Raw genomic sequence first — 17,194 nt, 5'->3', positions numbered from 1 at the left:
TGATAGTTTTGTGATTTGCATAAAATTGTTGATATATGGTAATGGTTTTTTTTTCTGAACAAGTCTCATGCATGCTGACTCCCTCATTTGTCATAGATACCAGATGGATGAAAGTTTACAGTACAACAGGCCTGACTGAGTGAATAAACAGGCTACATTTTTACTGACTTCCTTTGGTTGATTTGGCCATAAGTCAAAAAATAGACAAAAATAATTTGATATAGCAACCACACTGTCACGCAGAGCAGTCACTAGTCATAGGAACCAAAGTATGTACCTCTGTCAGACGTTTGAATTTAGGAATATTGTGGACCCCAGCCCATATGTAGGGGTGACATAAATCAGGCTTTCATAACCTGGGAATGGCCTGTGCTGCATAATGTGCAAAGAAAATGAATTAAAAATGTAGATAGCCCGATGAAAGGTTTTGACGTGAAACGTAAACACATTTTCTCCCTTCCCACACTGATGCTGCTTGGCCTGCTGAGATTCTGTAGCAGATTACTTTTTGCTCTGAAAGAAAAGTGTGTTTGGTATTAATCAGTGTGACATCAAACAATCTAGAAATTCTGTTGGACCCAAACCAGCAATTGCTTAGAGTGTCTGGTGGTGGACGCATCAAAAGACCTCTCCCAGAGACGTGGGACCCATTTTAATTCGCCTATTCACATTTAGCGTAGTGGTTCATGCAACACTCTTAGAGCACCAGCATTCGATACTGGGGTTCGAATCCCATGCTGTCTGTATGGTGTTAGTACGTTCTCCCCCATCTGCATGGATTTTCCCTGGGGGCTTTAGTTTCCTCCCACTGTTCAAAAATGTACCAGAGGTTGTGGCTAATTGGGTGGCGCAGACTCATGGGCTGACTGTGCTTATGTCTAAACTTAAATTCTAAATTTTAAAAAATAAATTGTTCTATAGCTGATGCTATAGCCTTGTCTTTTCACTCCATCCTGTCCCACTTTGAGATTGATACCTCATATGCCAGGCTGTTGTGCATTGACTTCAGCTCAATACAATCATTCCTAAGAGGCTGGTGGAGAAGCTGTTCTCTCTGGGACTCAACTCTCCTCTCTGTAACTGGATTCTTGGTTTCCTAGTAGAAAGACCACTATACCAATCGGTAGCAGAACCTCGAGCACTGTCACACTGACCACTGGTGCTCCTCAGGGCTGTGTGCTCAACCTGCTCTTATTCACGTGACTTATCCATGACTGCATCACTAAATCCAGCTCTAACAGTGTCATCACATTTGCAGATGATATCACACTGACTGGCCTCAACAACAATGAGTTGCACTAAAGAGGTGGAAAATGCCATGAAATGGTGTAAGAGTAACAACCCGAGTCTCACCAAGATGAAAATTATGATCGCGGACTTCAGGAGGACCAAGAATGACCACCCTCCACTACATATCAACAAATCTGTAGTTGAGAGAGTGGAGAGCACAAAGTTCCTTGGAATTCACTTAACTAGTGACCTATCATTGACACTCAACATCTCCTCACTTGTCAGGAAGGCGCAAGAGCAGCTGCACTTCCTGAGAAGTGGGGAAGGAAACCAGCCTCCATTATGTCATTATTCTATAGGAACTCTACTGAGAGTGCCCTGGCCGGCTGTATCACACGGCTGTATGGTTGCTGCAGGGAAATGATTTGGAGGTCAATCCAAAGAGTGACAAAAGATCATGGGAGTCTTCCTTACCCACACCCTCCCCTCACCCCCCTCACTGATGTGATCTCCCAGGATCATTGTTTGAAAAGGGCGTGCAAAATCATTGAGAACCCCTTCCACTGGGCACACAGCATCTTTCAGCTGCTCCCTTTGGGAAAGAGGGACAGGAGTATCAAAGGCAGTACCAGCAAGCTGAAGAACAGCTTCCTCCTACAAGCAGTGAGAATGCCGAACAACCAAATTAACTGCTCACACTAACCTTCTGAGGCTCTCGTATGCACAAAATAATATTTATTTATTCTGTAGAGCGCATCAAAAGAATCAAAGGCTTGTTGATCCAAACCAAGGCTTTTATTAACTAGAAGACTGGAGTGTATCACATGTAGGCCGATGAGTCCAGAATGACCTGGTCTGGCTCGGAGCAACCCTTTAAGACCTGCCAGTAGGTGTGACTATGCTCTCAGCCAATCACAGTCATTCTACACTACAATCTGTACACATACACATTGGTGATAGAATCTGTACTATCACATATTCGTATTGATGAAATACTTGTCCAACATGTGTACTGTTTGTGCATTGTGTCTGCATGTTTTGCACTGAGGATTGGAGAACACTGTTTCGTTGAGATATACTTGTACAATCAGATGCCAATAAAACTTGACTAGACGAAGTCTCAAACCTGTCGGATCATCAGAGTTTTCATGTAGACGTCTGTGAATTAAGTGACAGAGGATATAGACGACAAGATTTGGGAGAAGCCCATCAGGTTTCAACCTTCAGTCAACAGGGAATGTTGATCTGGTTTTCAGAATATTTGCCTGTATGTGACCTATGAATAAAATCCTGATTGTAATAATTAGGGTGAACACACACAATCAGGTTGGAACTCTAGACATTATAGAAATGGGAAAAAAACTTATTTTGATTTAGTTATATACTCAAACAGCAGCAATAGCAAATCTCCAAGAGAGTGTTATATTTTAAATAATATTTTTATTATTAATTACTAATAATATATAACCTTATCTAAACATATACTTATGTGGGCGTGGTTTTGTGTGTGTGTGTGTGTGTGTGTGTGTGTGTGGGGCAGACCTCAAGCCATTACAGTTTAGGCTCAATTCTGGAACGTTAGTTCAAAGTTCAGTCTCAGGAATCCAAAGTTGACATGCAGGCTTTAAATTGATGCAAAGAAGAGATCACTAAGTAGGTGGGGGAGACTGGATGATTGATTGTTGTAAAGCCATAAAATCCTTGTGTTTCCAGAGAAAATGTCCTTTTAGATGAGTGGTAGTCAAAACTCTCCTTTTTGCGTAGGGGAAATGAAGCTTTCACAAATCTTCCAGAAGCCTTTAGTGGGTCAGCTGAAATGACCATCACAATGGTCATGGTATGGTACACTAATTCTCCTTACAGTGAGAAAACAAACAAATTGTCCATTACTCTGCGAGGCCACTTCAGCACAGTATTCCTCCAAAGTGCAGTTGCTCCAAGTACTGATTCTTTAAAAATGGCCCCTGATCAAACAATGTAGTTTCATTAATATGTTGGTCACATGAATCTGCACCTGTGTCCCTGGAACACTTCATCTCTCTTCAGAAATAGTGAAATGAGTTCCAAGCCACAGTCCTCTCCAACCTTGCAGGGCTTGCAGCTTGATTTGTAAACTCTTAAAGTGACAGTCCCACTAAAAGGAAATTGAAAATGGGAGCACTTAATGGCTGAACTTGCATAAAATCCTCAAGACCAATTATCAAAGCCAGATTCCATACCTGATAAATCAGACATTTTATTTTCCATTTACATTCTTTGAATTATCCAGAAATTTCAAATGAACAATGTAATTGGAGGTTTTTAATTGGTGTTTAAAATCTAATTTTGACAATGAATGAAATAGGATTCTTATTTTGATTAAAGTGGTCAGAAAAGTTGTGATCATTTCGATTGGTTTTGTTACTTCCACATTTCATGCTGCTCCATTACTGAGGTTTTTGTTTGCCTTAGATGAAGGAACAGTTCTCTGCAACTTACAAATCACTGCCCATAAAAGCTTCATTTATTTTTCTGGCTTCCAGACATTTTGCTGGAAATGTGTTTGAACATCATTATTTGTTGGAGCTTCATTGTATCCAGAGGTGACATTTATAAGCCAGGTTAAATATTGAGATGAATGAGATGGCCGAGAAAATGGAGATTTTTGCCTTCATGAACAATTGCAAAATGAATCTGCAAACCTTGGGTTAAAATAGTAATGGTCTCCTAAAAGTGCAGCAAATTGTATGTAGAAAATGGTCAATAGCATTATCACCTGGGAGAGTTGATTAGATTTTTATCATGTATCTTAAATTAGGGGACATGCTGCTTTCTTTCTATCCGTGTTAATGTTTGAATTGTGATCTTGTTGAGCAGTAAAGTCGTGTGTGCTCTGTTTGCTTCTCAACTGTCAGAAGCCTGGGCATCTGTCCGAAGCAGGAGTTTATATAAGGTGAAATGTATCTATTAATACCCTGTGACTTCCTGCTTTCACATACATTCATATCAATGCTGAAGGATCCCCAACCTGAAATGTTAACTCTTTCTCTGCCTGACCTGAGTGTTTTCATAATTTTCTGATTTTAATTCCAATTTCCAGCATCCATTATTTCTTTTTTCTTTACTGTTCAACTGAGTTCACTTCTTTTCCAGGAATGCCAGCCTTTGAGAGGCTCAGTTCAACTCTTCTGTGAGGCCTTAGTCTACTCTTTTGATCATTCTCAAAGATTTCTCCTTCTGGTCTTTGATGAAGTGTTGACCAAAACTCTCCTTTTGGTTGCATGAACTTCCTCAGTAAATGTCTCGAGGTCTAACTTAGATTACACATGGAATTCTGTTTGTATAACCCTTCACAAATGGGAGTGATCCAGAGCCAGATGTTTTTCCTTGCTCTCGCTCTTTCACTCTCTGGAGTTCTGCAGTGAAACCCAAGTACAGGAGAAAAGAAAGTATCAAAAAGCTGCAATATTTAAGAACATCAAGATTCAATTTATTGTCATTGTAATAAAGCACTGTCCTATTACATGAAATTGTTCTTGCCTGCTGTAAGACAGACAGATTCGCCATTGGCAGAAATTGCCAAAAGCACCTCTTACAGTCAGAGAAAGAGAAGGAAAGGAGAGTCCCCTCAAAGACACCAAGTGTCCGTCGATTCGCCTCTGGCGCTTCCGCCACCTCTGCAGCCACAGTGTCCGGTCCAAACTGCGTTGGTGCTAACTTTTCATTTTAAACAAAAGCCAATGGCTGAGAAAAGGGATCATTGCATAGAGTCACAGAGAGATACAGCACAGAAAGAGACTCTTCAGCTCACCAAGTCTATGCTGACCATCAACAACCCATTTTCACTCATCCTACATTGTTACCACTTGTTTTTATTCTCATTACGACTCTATGATCTCTCTCCTAATTCTTCCTCTTATCTACAGACCAGGGGAAATTTATAGTGGAAAATTAACCAACCAACCTGCACAATTGGGAGTAAGTTTTAGCATTGGGAAGAATGGCAGGTGGTATGAGGGAGAACGTGGAAACACTTTGGTGGTGTCACTCTTGGGAGTTTGCCGAATCTTGGTAGTCTGCGGTGATTAATTTCTTTCATACTTTAGCAGCAACTGTGGTGGCTCCTGTAATAACTTTGTTAGTAACTGGATTGATAGCAGCTACAGTCTGTCTCATCCCATTGACACCTAAAGTCTGGGTTAAAACCTGGTTGCAGAGGCTGTGAGGCAGTAAGTTTACTAGCTGTGCCACAGGGCTGCCTTCCATGATCATTGGAAAACAGACCAGAGACAAGTAATATGGTAGATGAAGACTTGGTTTAGTCACCCACTTGGTGGGGTTGGGGTGGACCCTTGTAAAAGGAAGGTGGTCAGGGAGAAACCATGATGAGTGATCACCTTAAACTGACTGGTGGTGAGCCCAGATTTAAAGAGAGAGAGAGTGTATAAATTGAACAAGCTGCAGATGAAACCAGAGACAAAATATTTTCCCTGTGGAGGAGTGGATATATTAACTGAGCAGAAGGAAACAAGCTGGATCAATCAAGCTAGATGAAAATCTGATAATAATAGGTTTGAAAGTAATAAAGATTTGTGGAACAGCTGCTGGTGGGTGATCAAGTACAAATCAACATGACATTTGCTCTGCTGTGGAGTTGGTGGAATCGTCTCAATGAAATACTTTCTGCCCCAATTAAATAATTTAGACTGGCACTAAATTGGTGAGTTACCAGATTACCTTTGGGAATTTTGAAATTGTTCGTGGCTTATTACTTTTCGAAGCATATTCATCTCTGTTGGAGGTCCTTAGATGAGGTGTATAGACCGTAATAGTCTGCACGTCTTACCAAGATAGGAGTTCACGGAATCAAGTGGTCTTTTTGTATTGCAGTAGCTGCTTTAATCTTGGTGCCAGTGATGGATTCGTGCCGTTTATTCCTGGCGTGTGGATGGAGTGGAGCTTCATCAACAAAAAGTGCAACACAGCAAAAGCAATATGCCTTAATTCTGCTGTGATTGTACATGACTAATCATCTGTATCACTGCTAATCTATGTTTCAATATCGCAGAAACATTGACCATCCACTTCCCTCCAGAGTTTTTGTCTGACCTGCTGAGTTCCTCCAGTAGTTCACTTTTTTTTTGCTTTTCAATTCCTTTCTATTTAAAGCGTTGGCAGACAAGTGTCTTTCCACTTGATCAGGATCTGTGGTGCGCTGTCGGTCAGAAGCAAATACACAAAACCAAAAAATTGTACAACAGGCTTTACTCGGCATAAACTTCCACAGAGCCAGCTGGGAGATTGTGCTGCTTTAAACTCTGAGAATGACTTCGAAGGGCTCGCTCAGGCTTATTTCCTGGAGGGTGATTGACACCCGACTGGGTGGGACTTGGTCTATTCACGTCAGCTGATTGACAGCTGGCCAGGTGTTGTCTTGTCCCCATGCTCTTCTGGAGGAACAGAGGTTTCCCCCTGCAGTAGGCCAGTGGTGTACCACCACAGGATAATTTCAATGGATCTGTAGCACCCATAGAGAAGATGATGTTCTATGATTTTTCAATGTGTTAGAAGCATGACTTGTTTACCCTTCTGAAAGATTTAAGGCTGTGCCTTTGATCCTGAATTCCCCACTAGATCAAAAAGATTAATTTCTCTCTGTTCCCCATTGAATAAAGCATGGAACAGGCCCTTGGGCCCAATTCATCCATGCTGACCAAATTGACATTCTGTGTGCGTGTCTTTTGAGCATTGTAATTGTACCCAAATCTACAGCTGGCAGCTTGTTCCAGAGGCAGGTCATAAAGTTTCCCCTCGGGTTTCTTTTAAATCTCTCCACTCACACTTTAAAACTTTGCCCTCCAGTTCTAGAATTGTCTGCCCTGTAGGGGGATAAAAAGATGGTGTACATTCATTTTATCCATGCTCTTTATCCACCTCTATAAGTCTCCATCAAACCTTTTCTAACAAAAGAACAGAAGCCACCTCACTGACCCATCTAGTCTATTTCTGCTAAGTTCCATTGATCTACACCTAATCGATTGCTCTCCATGCCCCTCCCATCCATGTACCTATCCAAATTTGTCCTGAATGTCAAAATTGGACCCACATTCACCTCTTCAGCTCATTCCACTCTCCCACCACTCTCAATGTGAAGAAGTTCTTCCTAATGCTCCCTTTGAATATTTCATCTTTCTCCCTTAACCCATGTCCTTTAGTTCTTGTTTCATCAACGAGAAGGGTTGCCTTGTTAGTTTTTTATTCAAATCAAAGATGGTTCCTCCCAGCCCTACAATACACTGTTATGTGACATCACACCTGTGTATACCCACAACAAATAAATATCTTGCTTAATGGCACTTAATCAGTAAGTATACTAAAATTTCTTAAGACTAAGGAATACAAATATAACTAATCGTGTTGATTATTATCCTGCGCAACATTGTAAATGCATTGATGTGAAATATGCATCGAGTCATTCTTTTTCTTTAAGAAGCACACCTCTTATCCATGTTTTTAAAAAATGTTCTCAGTAATCCCTTACCAGTACTCGATCCCCGATTTACAGAGATCTGGTTGGCTTACTCAGAGATGTTGATTATTGGCTATGAAGGCCGATGTCTGGGTGCACTCTAGTGAGTTGGTTTCTTAAGTTACGCCCAAACATCAGTTTTGCTGGCGGTCGTTTCATTGTGTATTGTGACGTGTTTCTATATGACAACAGAAAATATGCGACTTTGTGATTCTATGATTTATAAAGAGAAATGGAACGGAGTAAAGTATCCAAGAAAACGGGGTCTTATAAAGAGAATCTATGAGGACCTGGAAAATCTCAGGATGTAGCGACCTGAGAGAGCCTCTGCTTCCTCAGGAGTTTGCGGAGGAGCTAGTGGAGTTGTTCAAGTGAACCGGTATGGACTTGAAGGGCCCACATGGCCTGTTTCCGTGCTGTAAATGGTTATATTTTCATTGACTTCTTCATTTTCATAGCTTTTTAAAATGTCTGCACAAAGTGTTCAGCTTCTCCATTTGTTCTTGGGTGGTAAGGTACTGACAAGGTGTGTCGTACATTGTTATTATGTAGAAATAGTTTAAAACCATCTGATACAAATTGAGGTTCATTATTGGAGACTAGTTCTATAGGTAGCCCTAATCCTGTGAATGTACTCTGTGGTCTCTCAATTGTATATTTTGCCATTGTTGTTCGCTTATGTGATACTATTGGCCATTTGGAGTGTGCATCAATAACAATAAGAACATTTTCACCCATAAATGGACCAGCAAAATCAATGTGAATACGATGCCAAGGACATGATGGCCATTTCCATGGGGTTGCTTTGGCTTGGGTTGTGTTTCCTGGCAAATGTAACATCTTCTCATTGTCTGTTCAATATCGATGTCAATTGGTGGCCACCAGCCATGCATGTGTGCCAGGGGTTTCATTTAGAGTATCCCTGAATGATTGTTATGGAGCTCAGATAATATGGCTGCCTGCCATTTCCTAGGAATGATTGTTCTTGTTCCCCACAATAAACAACTCTTTTCAATTGATATCTCATTGTGTCACATATAATAAGCCTTCAGTCCAGGAGAAATAGTGTCGACCTTGGGCCACTCATTTAAGGTGAAGTATAGAACCTTTTGACAGTGTAGTTTCTTTCTGTACCTCTTTCATGATAGTCTTTGCTGTCATTGGTAAATGGTGAAGTTGTTCCCTATTGATAGCTGTTGCTTTCGTCATCCAGCTATTTATCCCTTCTATCTGTTCAGTCCCAGGTAGAGGTAAGCATGATAATGGATTAGCATGGCCGTTTTGGTTTGTTAGACTATGTTTTAAGTCATAATCGTATGCCGTGAGTTTCATTGCCCATCTTTGAATTCTTGTCACAACTAGCACCGGAATGCCCTTTTTACGGCTTAAAATTAAGCTCAGTAGTTTGTTGTTTGTTCTAAGGTGAACTTTCTACCAAATAGGTATTGGTGAAATTGCTTGAGGCCAAAAATTAGGGCAAGTCCTTTTTACAATTGTGCATAATTATGTTCAAATGCCATCGGACTCCTTCACTATTAATTGTAAATCCCAAACCTGTTACTGAATGTACCATAAATACGCATTTGTCTTGGTGCAGATTTGTTAGATGCTCTGCGACATCACTTCCTGTAATGATGATGTCATCAAGGTAGTATCCAACATTTATTCCATACAATAATTTGCCCATAGCTGCTTGAAACATCGATGGTGCTGATGACATTTCTGGAGTAAGTAATTCAGAATCCAATCAGACTTGCTGTATGCTTGTGATAAATCTAATTTTGTGAACATTCTTCCCCCCCCCCCCCCACCCCCCCCCCCCTATTTAGAGCTTGAAATAATTCCACATCTCTGGGAATGGGACATTCTGGCATTTCCAGTGCTTGTCTAATGGTGACTTGATCATCACAAATTTGAATTTCACCATTGGATTTTCTGACTGGCACGATGGGAACCGCCCAATCACTATACTGAAGTTTTTTGATGATGCCTTCATTTTCCAATCTGTTGAGTTCTGACTCGATGTTTTAAATCACAAAAGGTACCATCCTTGGGCTGTAGATCTTGGGTTTTGGCATCAGGTTTCAATTGCAATTTGGTGTGGACTCCTTGGATTTTTTCCAAGGCCCTTTTCCAAAAACCGTTTGATACTTCTGAAGCACTTGGTTCAACTTTGATTTTGGCTCACCCTCATTCTTCTCTGTCCCAATTTCCTTCCAATCCAGTTGGATATACAACAACCACTCTCTTGCAAACAACGTGGGGTCCCTTTGTGTCAATGACGTAGTGGGGCAATCCTTTCTGTGTCTGTCCCTTGTATTCGATGTCTACTTTACATTTCCCCAGCAATTCCTTTTACCTTCTCCAACATGTCCTTCTGCCATTTTAATTCTTCTTCTCTTTGTTCTCTTATCTTTTTCTCTGTTCTACTGTGAATGAGGACCTGTGGCTCAATGTGGATCCAGTTTTTGTTTTTCCACTTCTAAATCTCCCCTTTAACGTTTGGAGTGTGGAATGTTTTCATTTTTATTCTCGTCGCTAATTTGTTGTGTATTCTTTCTTTAAAAATACACTTGCACAAGGGGAAGTGTTGCCTTGTTAGTTCTTTACTCAAATCAAAGTTGGTTCCACTCAGCCCCAAAATACAATGCTATTTTGTGACGTCATCCACCTGCGTATACCCACAACAAACAGGATGTAGCATGAATAAAAGCTCTCACGACTGGAGGGAGAACAGACACTTTTATTAGCTTAATGTGGGTATCACATTCGTTTTCAGAAGGGTTCTGGATTTAGGCGGGAGAGCGGGGTTATATGTGAGCATATGGGGGCGGAGCCAGCCATCAGCATAACACCCTACCAGTGAATCCCAGTTCACTGCACAGGGGAAAGGTAACAATACTTAACAAGTGTGGGTTCATTCAGGAGGATGATAACGCCGAGAAAGGAACTGTCCTTGAATCTGCCAGTGGTGATCTCAATGTCGTGAATCTTCTTCCTGATACAAGGAGGGTGAACAGAGTATGTTCGGGGTGGGATGAGTCTTTTAATATGTTGGGTGCTTTTCTGCGGCAGTGGGAAGCGCAGAAGGGGCAATGCACGGGAGGGATTGAGAATTGAGAAGCAACTGTTTATCACAGTCGATAAGAATATCATTATTAACAACTTCAGTGTTATGATCTGGCTGGAAACTTGAAAGGACTTTGGACTGTTCTTGTTGGACAGTCAGAGTTGCTTCTCTTTGTCCTTGTTCTGAACCAAGGACATTGTTGCTTATGTTTAATCATTGCTTTGGATAATGATTTATGATGCTTTCATGCAAATATATTTTGATTGACAGATTGTTACTCCACATAGCAAATGGTGATTTCTGCTTTCAGAACAGGGGCTGAATTTTCCTTGCAATGTGGAGGATGGGGAGAGAGGGAGAGGTATACTGATACATTGAAAATCTGTTCTTGTTGCTAGCTGCAATGTTCTCTGTTTCAGGAGGAAGCTGTTGATAAGGAGAGTTGCTTCAAAATACTGTACAGCCTTTGTCCAACAAAACAAAATGTCCTCTTTGAGGATTTGGTTCTTGCTCACTTGATGAAAAGGATGGTTAATACATTTGAATTTGCTGTACTAGAAATGAATCCAGTATTGAGTCCAGGTTTAAAAATGAATTTGCATCAGGAATATATACCTTGAATTAAAAATATATAGAAACAGTAATCTTGATTCTTGGTTGAATTCTATTTCTTAATTACATCCCATTGTCTTTAGTCACTGTCATGAATTCTGTTACCTAGCAACCAATTCCAATCCTCTCCCTGGCAACAGTCAGAAGCTGAATCAGACTCTGCAACCATTTCTTGAGTTCTGCATTGAGATAAGCTCACAGCTCATTGAAAACTATTTCTACCTCTGCATTGTTGCTCAACCTCAACCCTGCCTCCACTCATCCAATGTTGTACTTTTACCAGTTCTTCTGCCTCCTTGCATTTTACTCAAAACTCTGCAGTTGATATCCTATCTTGAACACAGTCTTTCCCTTCGCAAGTCTACTTACTGGGCAACTTAGCCTCTTGATGAAGTGAGTATTTCAGAATTCTCATTCTAGTTTTCAAATCCCTGTATGATCTCATCCTTTAGTGTTTCTAGAATGTTTTCTGATCTTCCAGCATCTGTGATCCTCCTATGTTGCTGGTGCTCCCACTCCAGTCTTACTTCCAATTGTCCCATTGTAAGTCTTGGGAGCATAATTAAGTAATTTGAATAATGGCTGATGTATTTTTCCTTTCATCCTCATTCTTTTGCATTCTCTCAGCCTTTGACATTCTAAATAATCAAGAACCTATCAAGCTCTGTGTTAAGTATACCCATTGAGTTGGACTTCATAGCTGTCTGTGGCAACAAATTCTGCAGATTCACTACCTTCCAGCTGAAGAAGCCCACTCATCTGTTCTGAAGGGATGTCCTTTTTTTTGGAAGCTGTACCATCTGGTCCTCGACTCTCCAATTCAGCAGTGGGGCTGAGCCTTTCTTGCATCTTTCAGTCTTTAGAGAGTAGTGTAGCTCGTCAACCCATATATTATACATAGATTATACTGATAATGGCAGGAAAGAAACTGTCTTTGAATCTGCTGAAGTGAGATCTCACACTTATTAATCTTTTTTCCTAACGTGAATCAGCCTCCACCATTGATTCATGTGAATATTTGGCCCATAGCTACTCAAAAAGGAATGAATTCAGAGCCAGCTCTTCAGCGCTTGACGTCCTGCTTTGCGGAAACTGCCAAAATGTTTGGCCTGGAAGTCAGCCTGAAGAAAACTGAGGTCCTCCATCAGCCAGCTCCCCACCATGACTACCAGCCCCCCCACATCTCCATCGGGCACACAAAACTCAAAACGGTCAACCAGTTTACCTATCTCGGCTGCACCATTTCATCAGATGCAAGGATCGACAATGAGATAGACAACAGACTCGCCAAGGCAAATAGCGCCTTTGGAAGACTACACAAAAGAGTCTGGAAAAACAACCAACTGAAAAACCTCACAAAGATAAGCGTATACAGAGCTGTTGTCATACCCACACTCCTGTTCGGCTCCGAATCATGGGTCCTCTACCGGCACCACCTACGGCTCCTAGAACGCTTCCACCAGCGTTGTCTCCGCTCCATCCTCAACATCCATTGGAGCGCTCACACCCCTAACGTCGAGGTACTCGAGATGGCAGAGGTCGACAGCATCGAGTCCACGCTGCTGAAGATCCAGCTGCGCTGGATGGGTCACGTCTCCAGAATGGAGGACCATCGCCTTCCCAAGATCGTATTATATGGCGAGCTCTCCACTGGCCACCGTGACAGAGGTGCACCAAAGAAAAGGTACAAGGACTGCCTAAAGAAATCTCTTGGTGCCTGCCACATTGACCACCGCCAGTGGGCTGATAACGCCTCAAACCGTGCATCTTTGCGCCTCACAGTTTGGCGGGCAGCAGCCTCCTTTGAAGAAGACCGCAGAGCCCACCTCACTGACAAAAGGCAAAGGAGGAAAAACCCAACACCCAACCCCAACCAACCAATTTTCCCTTGCAACCGCTGCAATCGTGTCTGCCTGTCCCGCATCGGACTGGTCAGCCACAAACGAGCCTGCAGCTGACGTGGACTTTTTACCCCCTCCATAAATCTTCGTCCGCGAAGCCAAGCCAAAGAGAGAAGAGACTCAAAAAGGGGAAGCAATATCAAGGAAGGCCACAAATGTTTCTTATCTCTGTGGGAGTATGCAGAAGCCAGGTGTGAATAGTGAAATTCACACAGTATTTACCCATACCATCCAGCACCACCTGGTCGACCAGGTGCTGTTGTGGATGGAAACCTTCAGTCGCCCTGGAGCTGCAGAACTGGATTGGAAGTATGTTGTCCATGAGAGAGGAAGGTTGTCAATTAAATAGTAATCTTCACACTTTTACTGAATACATCAAATCAGGTAACTTGAGAGTAAGTTGCAGGATTTTACTGCTTTACCAGACTGTTTAGATCTCACCCACAACATGTTCAATTCTATGATGTTGGACAAATCAGATCAGATAGTATTTATTGTCATGTAATAACAGAAATGTAATATGACAAAATTATAAAATCAAAATTCTGCAGATGGTGAAAAACTGAAATAAAAGCAAAAATTGCTGGAAATAATCAAGAGATCAAGCATATAAGTGGAGAGAGAGTCAAGAGCTAACATTTCAAATAATTGACCTTTCATCGTATCAAAGTTCATTCCAATGGAAGTTCATCAACTTTAAAAATTGATGCTGTTTCTTTCTCCACAGCTGCTGATCTGTTACATGTTTCCAGCATTTTCTGTTATAGTTTTGGATATGTATTTGTTCAGGCTGCCAGTATGATGACATTGTGCACGAAGTAGGTTTGAATAGTTGTTGCATTGCGAGAACAGCATCCTGAGAGACTTCAATCATTGATTCAAATTCCACCAGGCCTATTTCGGGAACTTGCATCTGAGTAATTGAATGGATTTATAATTGATAAACTAGCATTGTTAATCATATCCATAAACTGACAGATAGCATTTCAGGGAGGTAATCAGTCATTATTGACGGATCTGCCTTCTGTACGTCCAAATGACCATTGTATCCTTTAAACTTCATCTTCAATGCATGGTGATTTGCAACAGAGAATAAATGACATCTTATCACCAATAGCCACATCCTGTGTTTAATGAGGCCTCGATGGGACCTCATTTCCGTGAGGGGCACTGGACAAAGTGGCAACTCTCTGTCTTTCTTACAGAAGACCAAGTTAATGAATTTTATGTATGTTACATGCTAAATGCAATATTATGTGACAACAATGGAACTTTTACCTTTAAATAAAAATACACGCCAAGTAGGAGGGGTTTCTGCAAACATTCTTCCAAACATATAAAATTTGCTCTTGTACAGGAAGGAATTGATTGATAACTGATCACACTGGGACCACATTAGAAAGGCAAGATTGTTGATAGAAAGGGAAAGTAAAGTGATCCAGAAGCAGTATAGGAAGATGTGAGAAGATTGGGGTGCTTGTTTGGCAGGTGTAGACTGGTTGTTGGTTGAATGGCTTTTGTGTGTGTGAAACATCTTGATGTGGAGGATTCTCCCCATTGTCCTGTGGAGGATTCTCCCCATTGTCCTGTGGATGAGCTGTAAGCAATCAGATTATTTAATAGCACTAAATTTTAATCTCATCAGTGTTTTTACTTGCTGAAGAAAATTAGGGTATACTTAAAGGCAAAGTGACATGGTTAACTTGTCGTTGAGCAACAAAGCATTAAATTGAAATGCACAGGAATCAAAGCAAATGAGTAGACTTTCATAGCCAAAACTTTATTACTGGCATTTGGTTTGTTTTCTGCACCATTAACAAGATTATCCCAGATAGGTACACAGAGAAAGCATTAATATCTGCAACTGGATTAGAGTAATAAAATTAGCCCAACTGTGATTGACAAGTTAAAAGGATGGCCTCAGCTGTGAGGATTAATTGCTAATGGTGAATATTTTTCTGTTGCATTTTGTATCTTCAATGCGGTGACTTCAAATCTCCAGTGATGACAAGATCGGTGGAATGTAGTAAAGGTATTACAGTGAAAATGGCTTGTAATGGTATCTTTTCAATCTCTCAGAGAGCTGGTCGAGATAGTATCAGTGTAATAAAAGACAGATGAAAGGTGCAGTTGGTCAGGGTTGAAAGACACCTATCCTTTGCTGTCTTCTCTGGATCCTCATTAAGGTGTGGATTTGGCAGATCTTCAGGAGTGTTTTGGCCTCTTGGTATTAATCCGCTCATCACTTTTTCCAGAGCACTGAGAACAATTTTTTGTTATTGTTGCATGTTCATTTTGTGTACTATCCAAGGGAAGTCAATTCGTACAGCAGGTACAGCAACAATGACAAATGAATAGAGATAAATTGTTTAGAAATATAGAGAAGTTGATATCTATATAGATAAAAAAAATAGAAGAGCACTAGGAGTAGTGTGACAATAAGTCAAATAGTGCAAGATATTTTTTAAAAAGTAGAATAAAAAAACATAGTGCAGGCTGCAGAGAAAAAGTATAGTTGAAAATCAGTGCAAGGTCATGTTTTGCCAGTGTGAGATTCATTTAAGAATCTGATAACAGCAAGAAATAAACTGTCCTTGAATGTAATGAATTATGTCACAATAAACTTCTTCATCTTGGAATACAGTGACAAAATAGTGCCACCCAGTGACCTGGATTCAGTTCTGACCTCTAGTGTTGTCTGTGTGGAGTTTGAAGATTTTCTCCTGTTGATTTTCTTGGATGTTCTGGTTTCCTCACACATCCCAAATGTGAGCAGGTTAGGAGGTTAATTAGCCACAGCAAGTTGCCCCAAGTGTGTGGGAGAGCAGTTCAATCAGAAGTGCATTGATGGGAATGTTGGGTGGATAAATAAGATGGGTCTGAATGGTTGGTTGGTAGTTGGTGTGGCACAGTGGGCCAAAAGGCCAGGCTCTATGTTGCATTATTCTCTAACTTGCATTCTTCGTCATCAAATTAACTAATTTGGAAAGATACTTGTGGAGGAAGCGAGAACTTGTCACAGGAATCACATGACAGGAGAACAGAGTTTGTTTACTTTTTAATTCAAGTTGAAGGATAATACACTGGTTGTGGACCAAACAAAGTCGGGTGTGAAGTATGCGTTGATAATTCCAGAAACGCGTCCTGTCAAAATTGGCAATTTTGAGAGTAAAGGCAGATCTGAGGTCAAGAAATAAATGCAGCTTCAGGGTTATCATTCTGAAAACGACATTTATCTTCTCTTAGCACAAAGCCTCCCATGATCTTGAACAATGTTTCCTGAGTCTGAGTGAAAAGTAACAATTCCATGAATTCACTTCTTCAAATGGGAACTGGGTAACGTGCAGCATTTACGTTTCCTCTGGGATTTTGTAGCTTTGGGTTTTCTTTAAGGTTCTTTAGAGTTGTAAAGCATAGAAGCAGGCCCTTCAACTATCATTCCTTCTGTCAACCAAATTTGGATTTAAGATTTATTGTCAGAGTACAGACATGACATCATGTACAACCCTGTGATTCTTGAAGGCAGAATGACCACTTATTGTAGTGCAAAGAAAAATACTGTATACAGCGTGTACGTGTAAACAAACTGCAATACAGAGAGAGGAAAAAAAATCAATAGAGTGCAAAAGTAAAAGTCCTTAAATGATTCTCTGATTGAGTTTGTTGTTGAGGAGTCTGATGGTGGAGGGGTAGCAGCTGTTCCTGAACCTGGTGGTGAGAGTCTTGTGCATCTATACCACTTTCCAGAGCATATGCTAGATTGTGTGGAGCCTTGATGATTGCTGCTTCTCTCCAAGTGTAGTGTCCCCTGTTGATATTCTTAATGTGGGGAGGGTCTTGCATGTGATTGTTCTAAGCTTTATGCTCAGGGGA

At 40.9% G+C, this 17,194-nt stretch overlaps 1 protein-coding gene across 20 annotated transcripts in view; it reads left to right on the top strand.

Annotated features, from left to right (window-relative positions):
• The window catches only part of ccser1 (coiled-coil serine-rich protein 1), a 1,096,421-nt gene that overhangs the window by 76,584 nt on the left and 1,002,643 nt on the right, over positions 1–17,194 (top strand). For 18 of the 20 annotated variants that reach the window (XR_011353899.1, XR_011353900.1, XM_069925708.1 and 15 more), the window contains exon 1: positions 11,562–11,813. The exons of the other annotated variants lie outside the window; for them this stretch is intronic. Coding sequence is in view for 1 of the 18 variants with exons in the window: in XM_069925707.1 (XP_069781808.1) it covers positions 11,809–11,813 (5 nt within the window). In the remaining 17 variants the exon portion in view is untranslated. Of the gene's footprint in view, positions 1–11,561; positions 11,814–17,194 lie in introns of those variants that run through there. 20 annotated transcript variants of the gene reach the window in all.

Source organism: Narcine bancroftii, chromosome 3 (genome assembly GCF_036971445.1).
Source record: "Narcine bancroftii isolate sNarBan1 chromosome 3, sNarBan1.hap1, whole genome shotgun sequence".
NCBI classification, from domain to species: Eukaryota; Metazoa; Chordata; class Chondrichthyes; order Torpediniformes; family Narcinidae; genus Narcine; species Narcine bancroftii.
The sequence above is the reverse complement of the archived record's forward strand: the minus strand, read 5'-3'. Positions and strand labels throughout refer to the sequence as shown.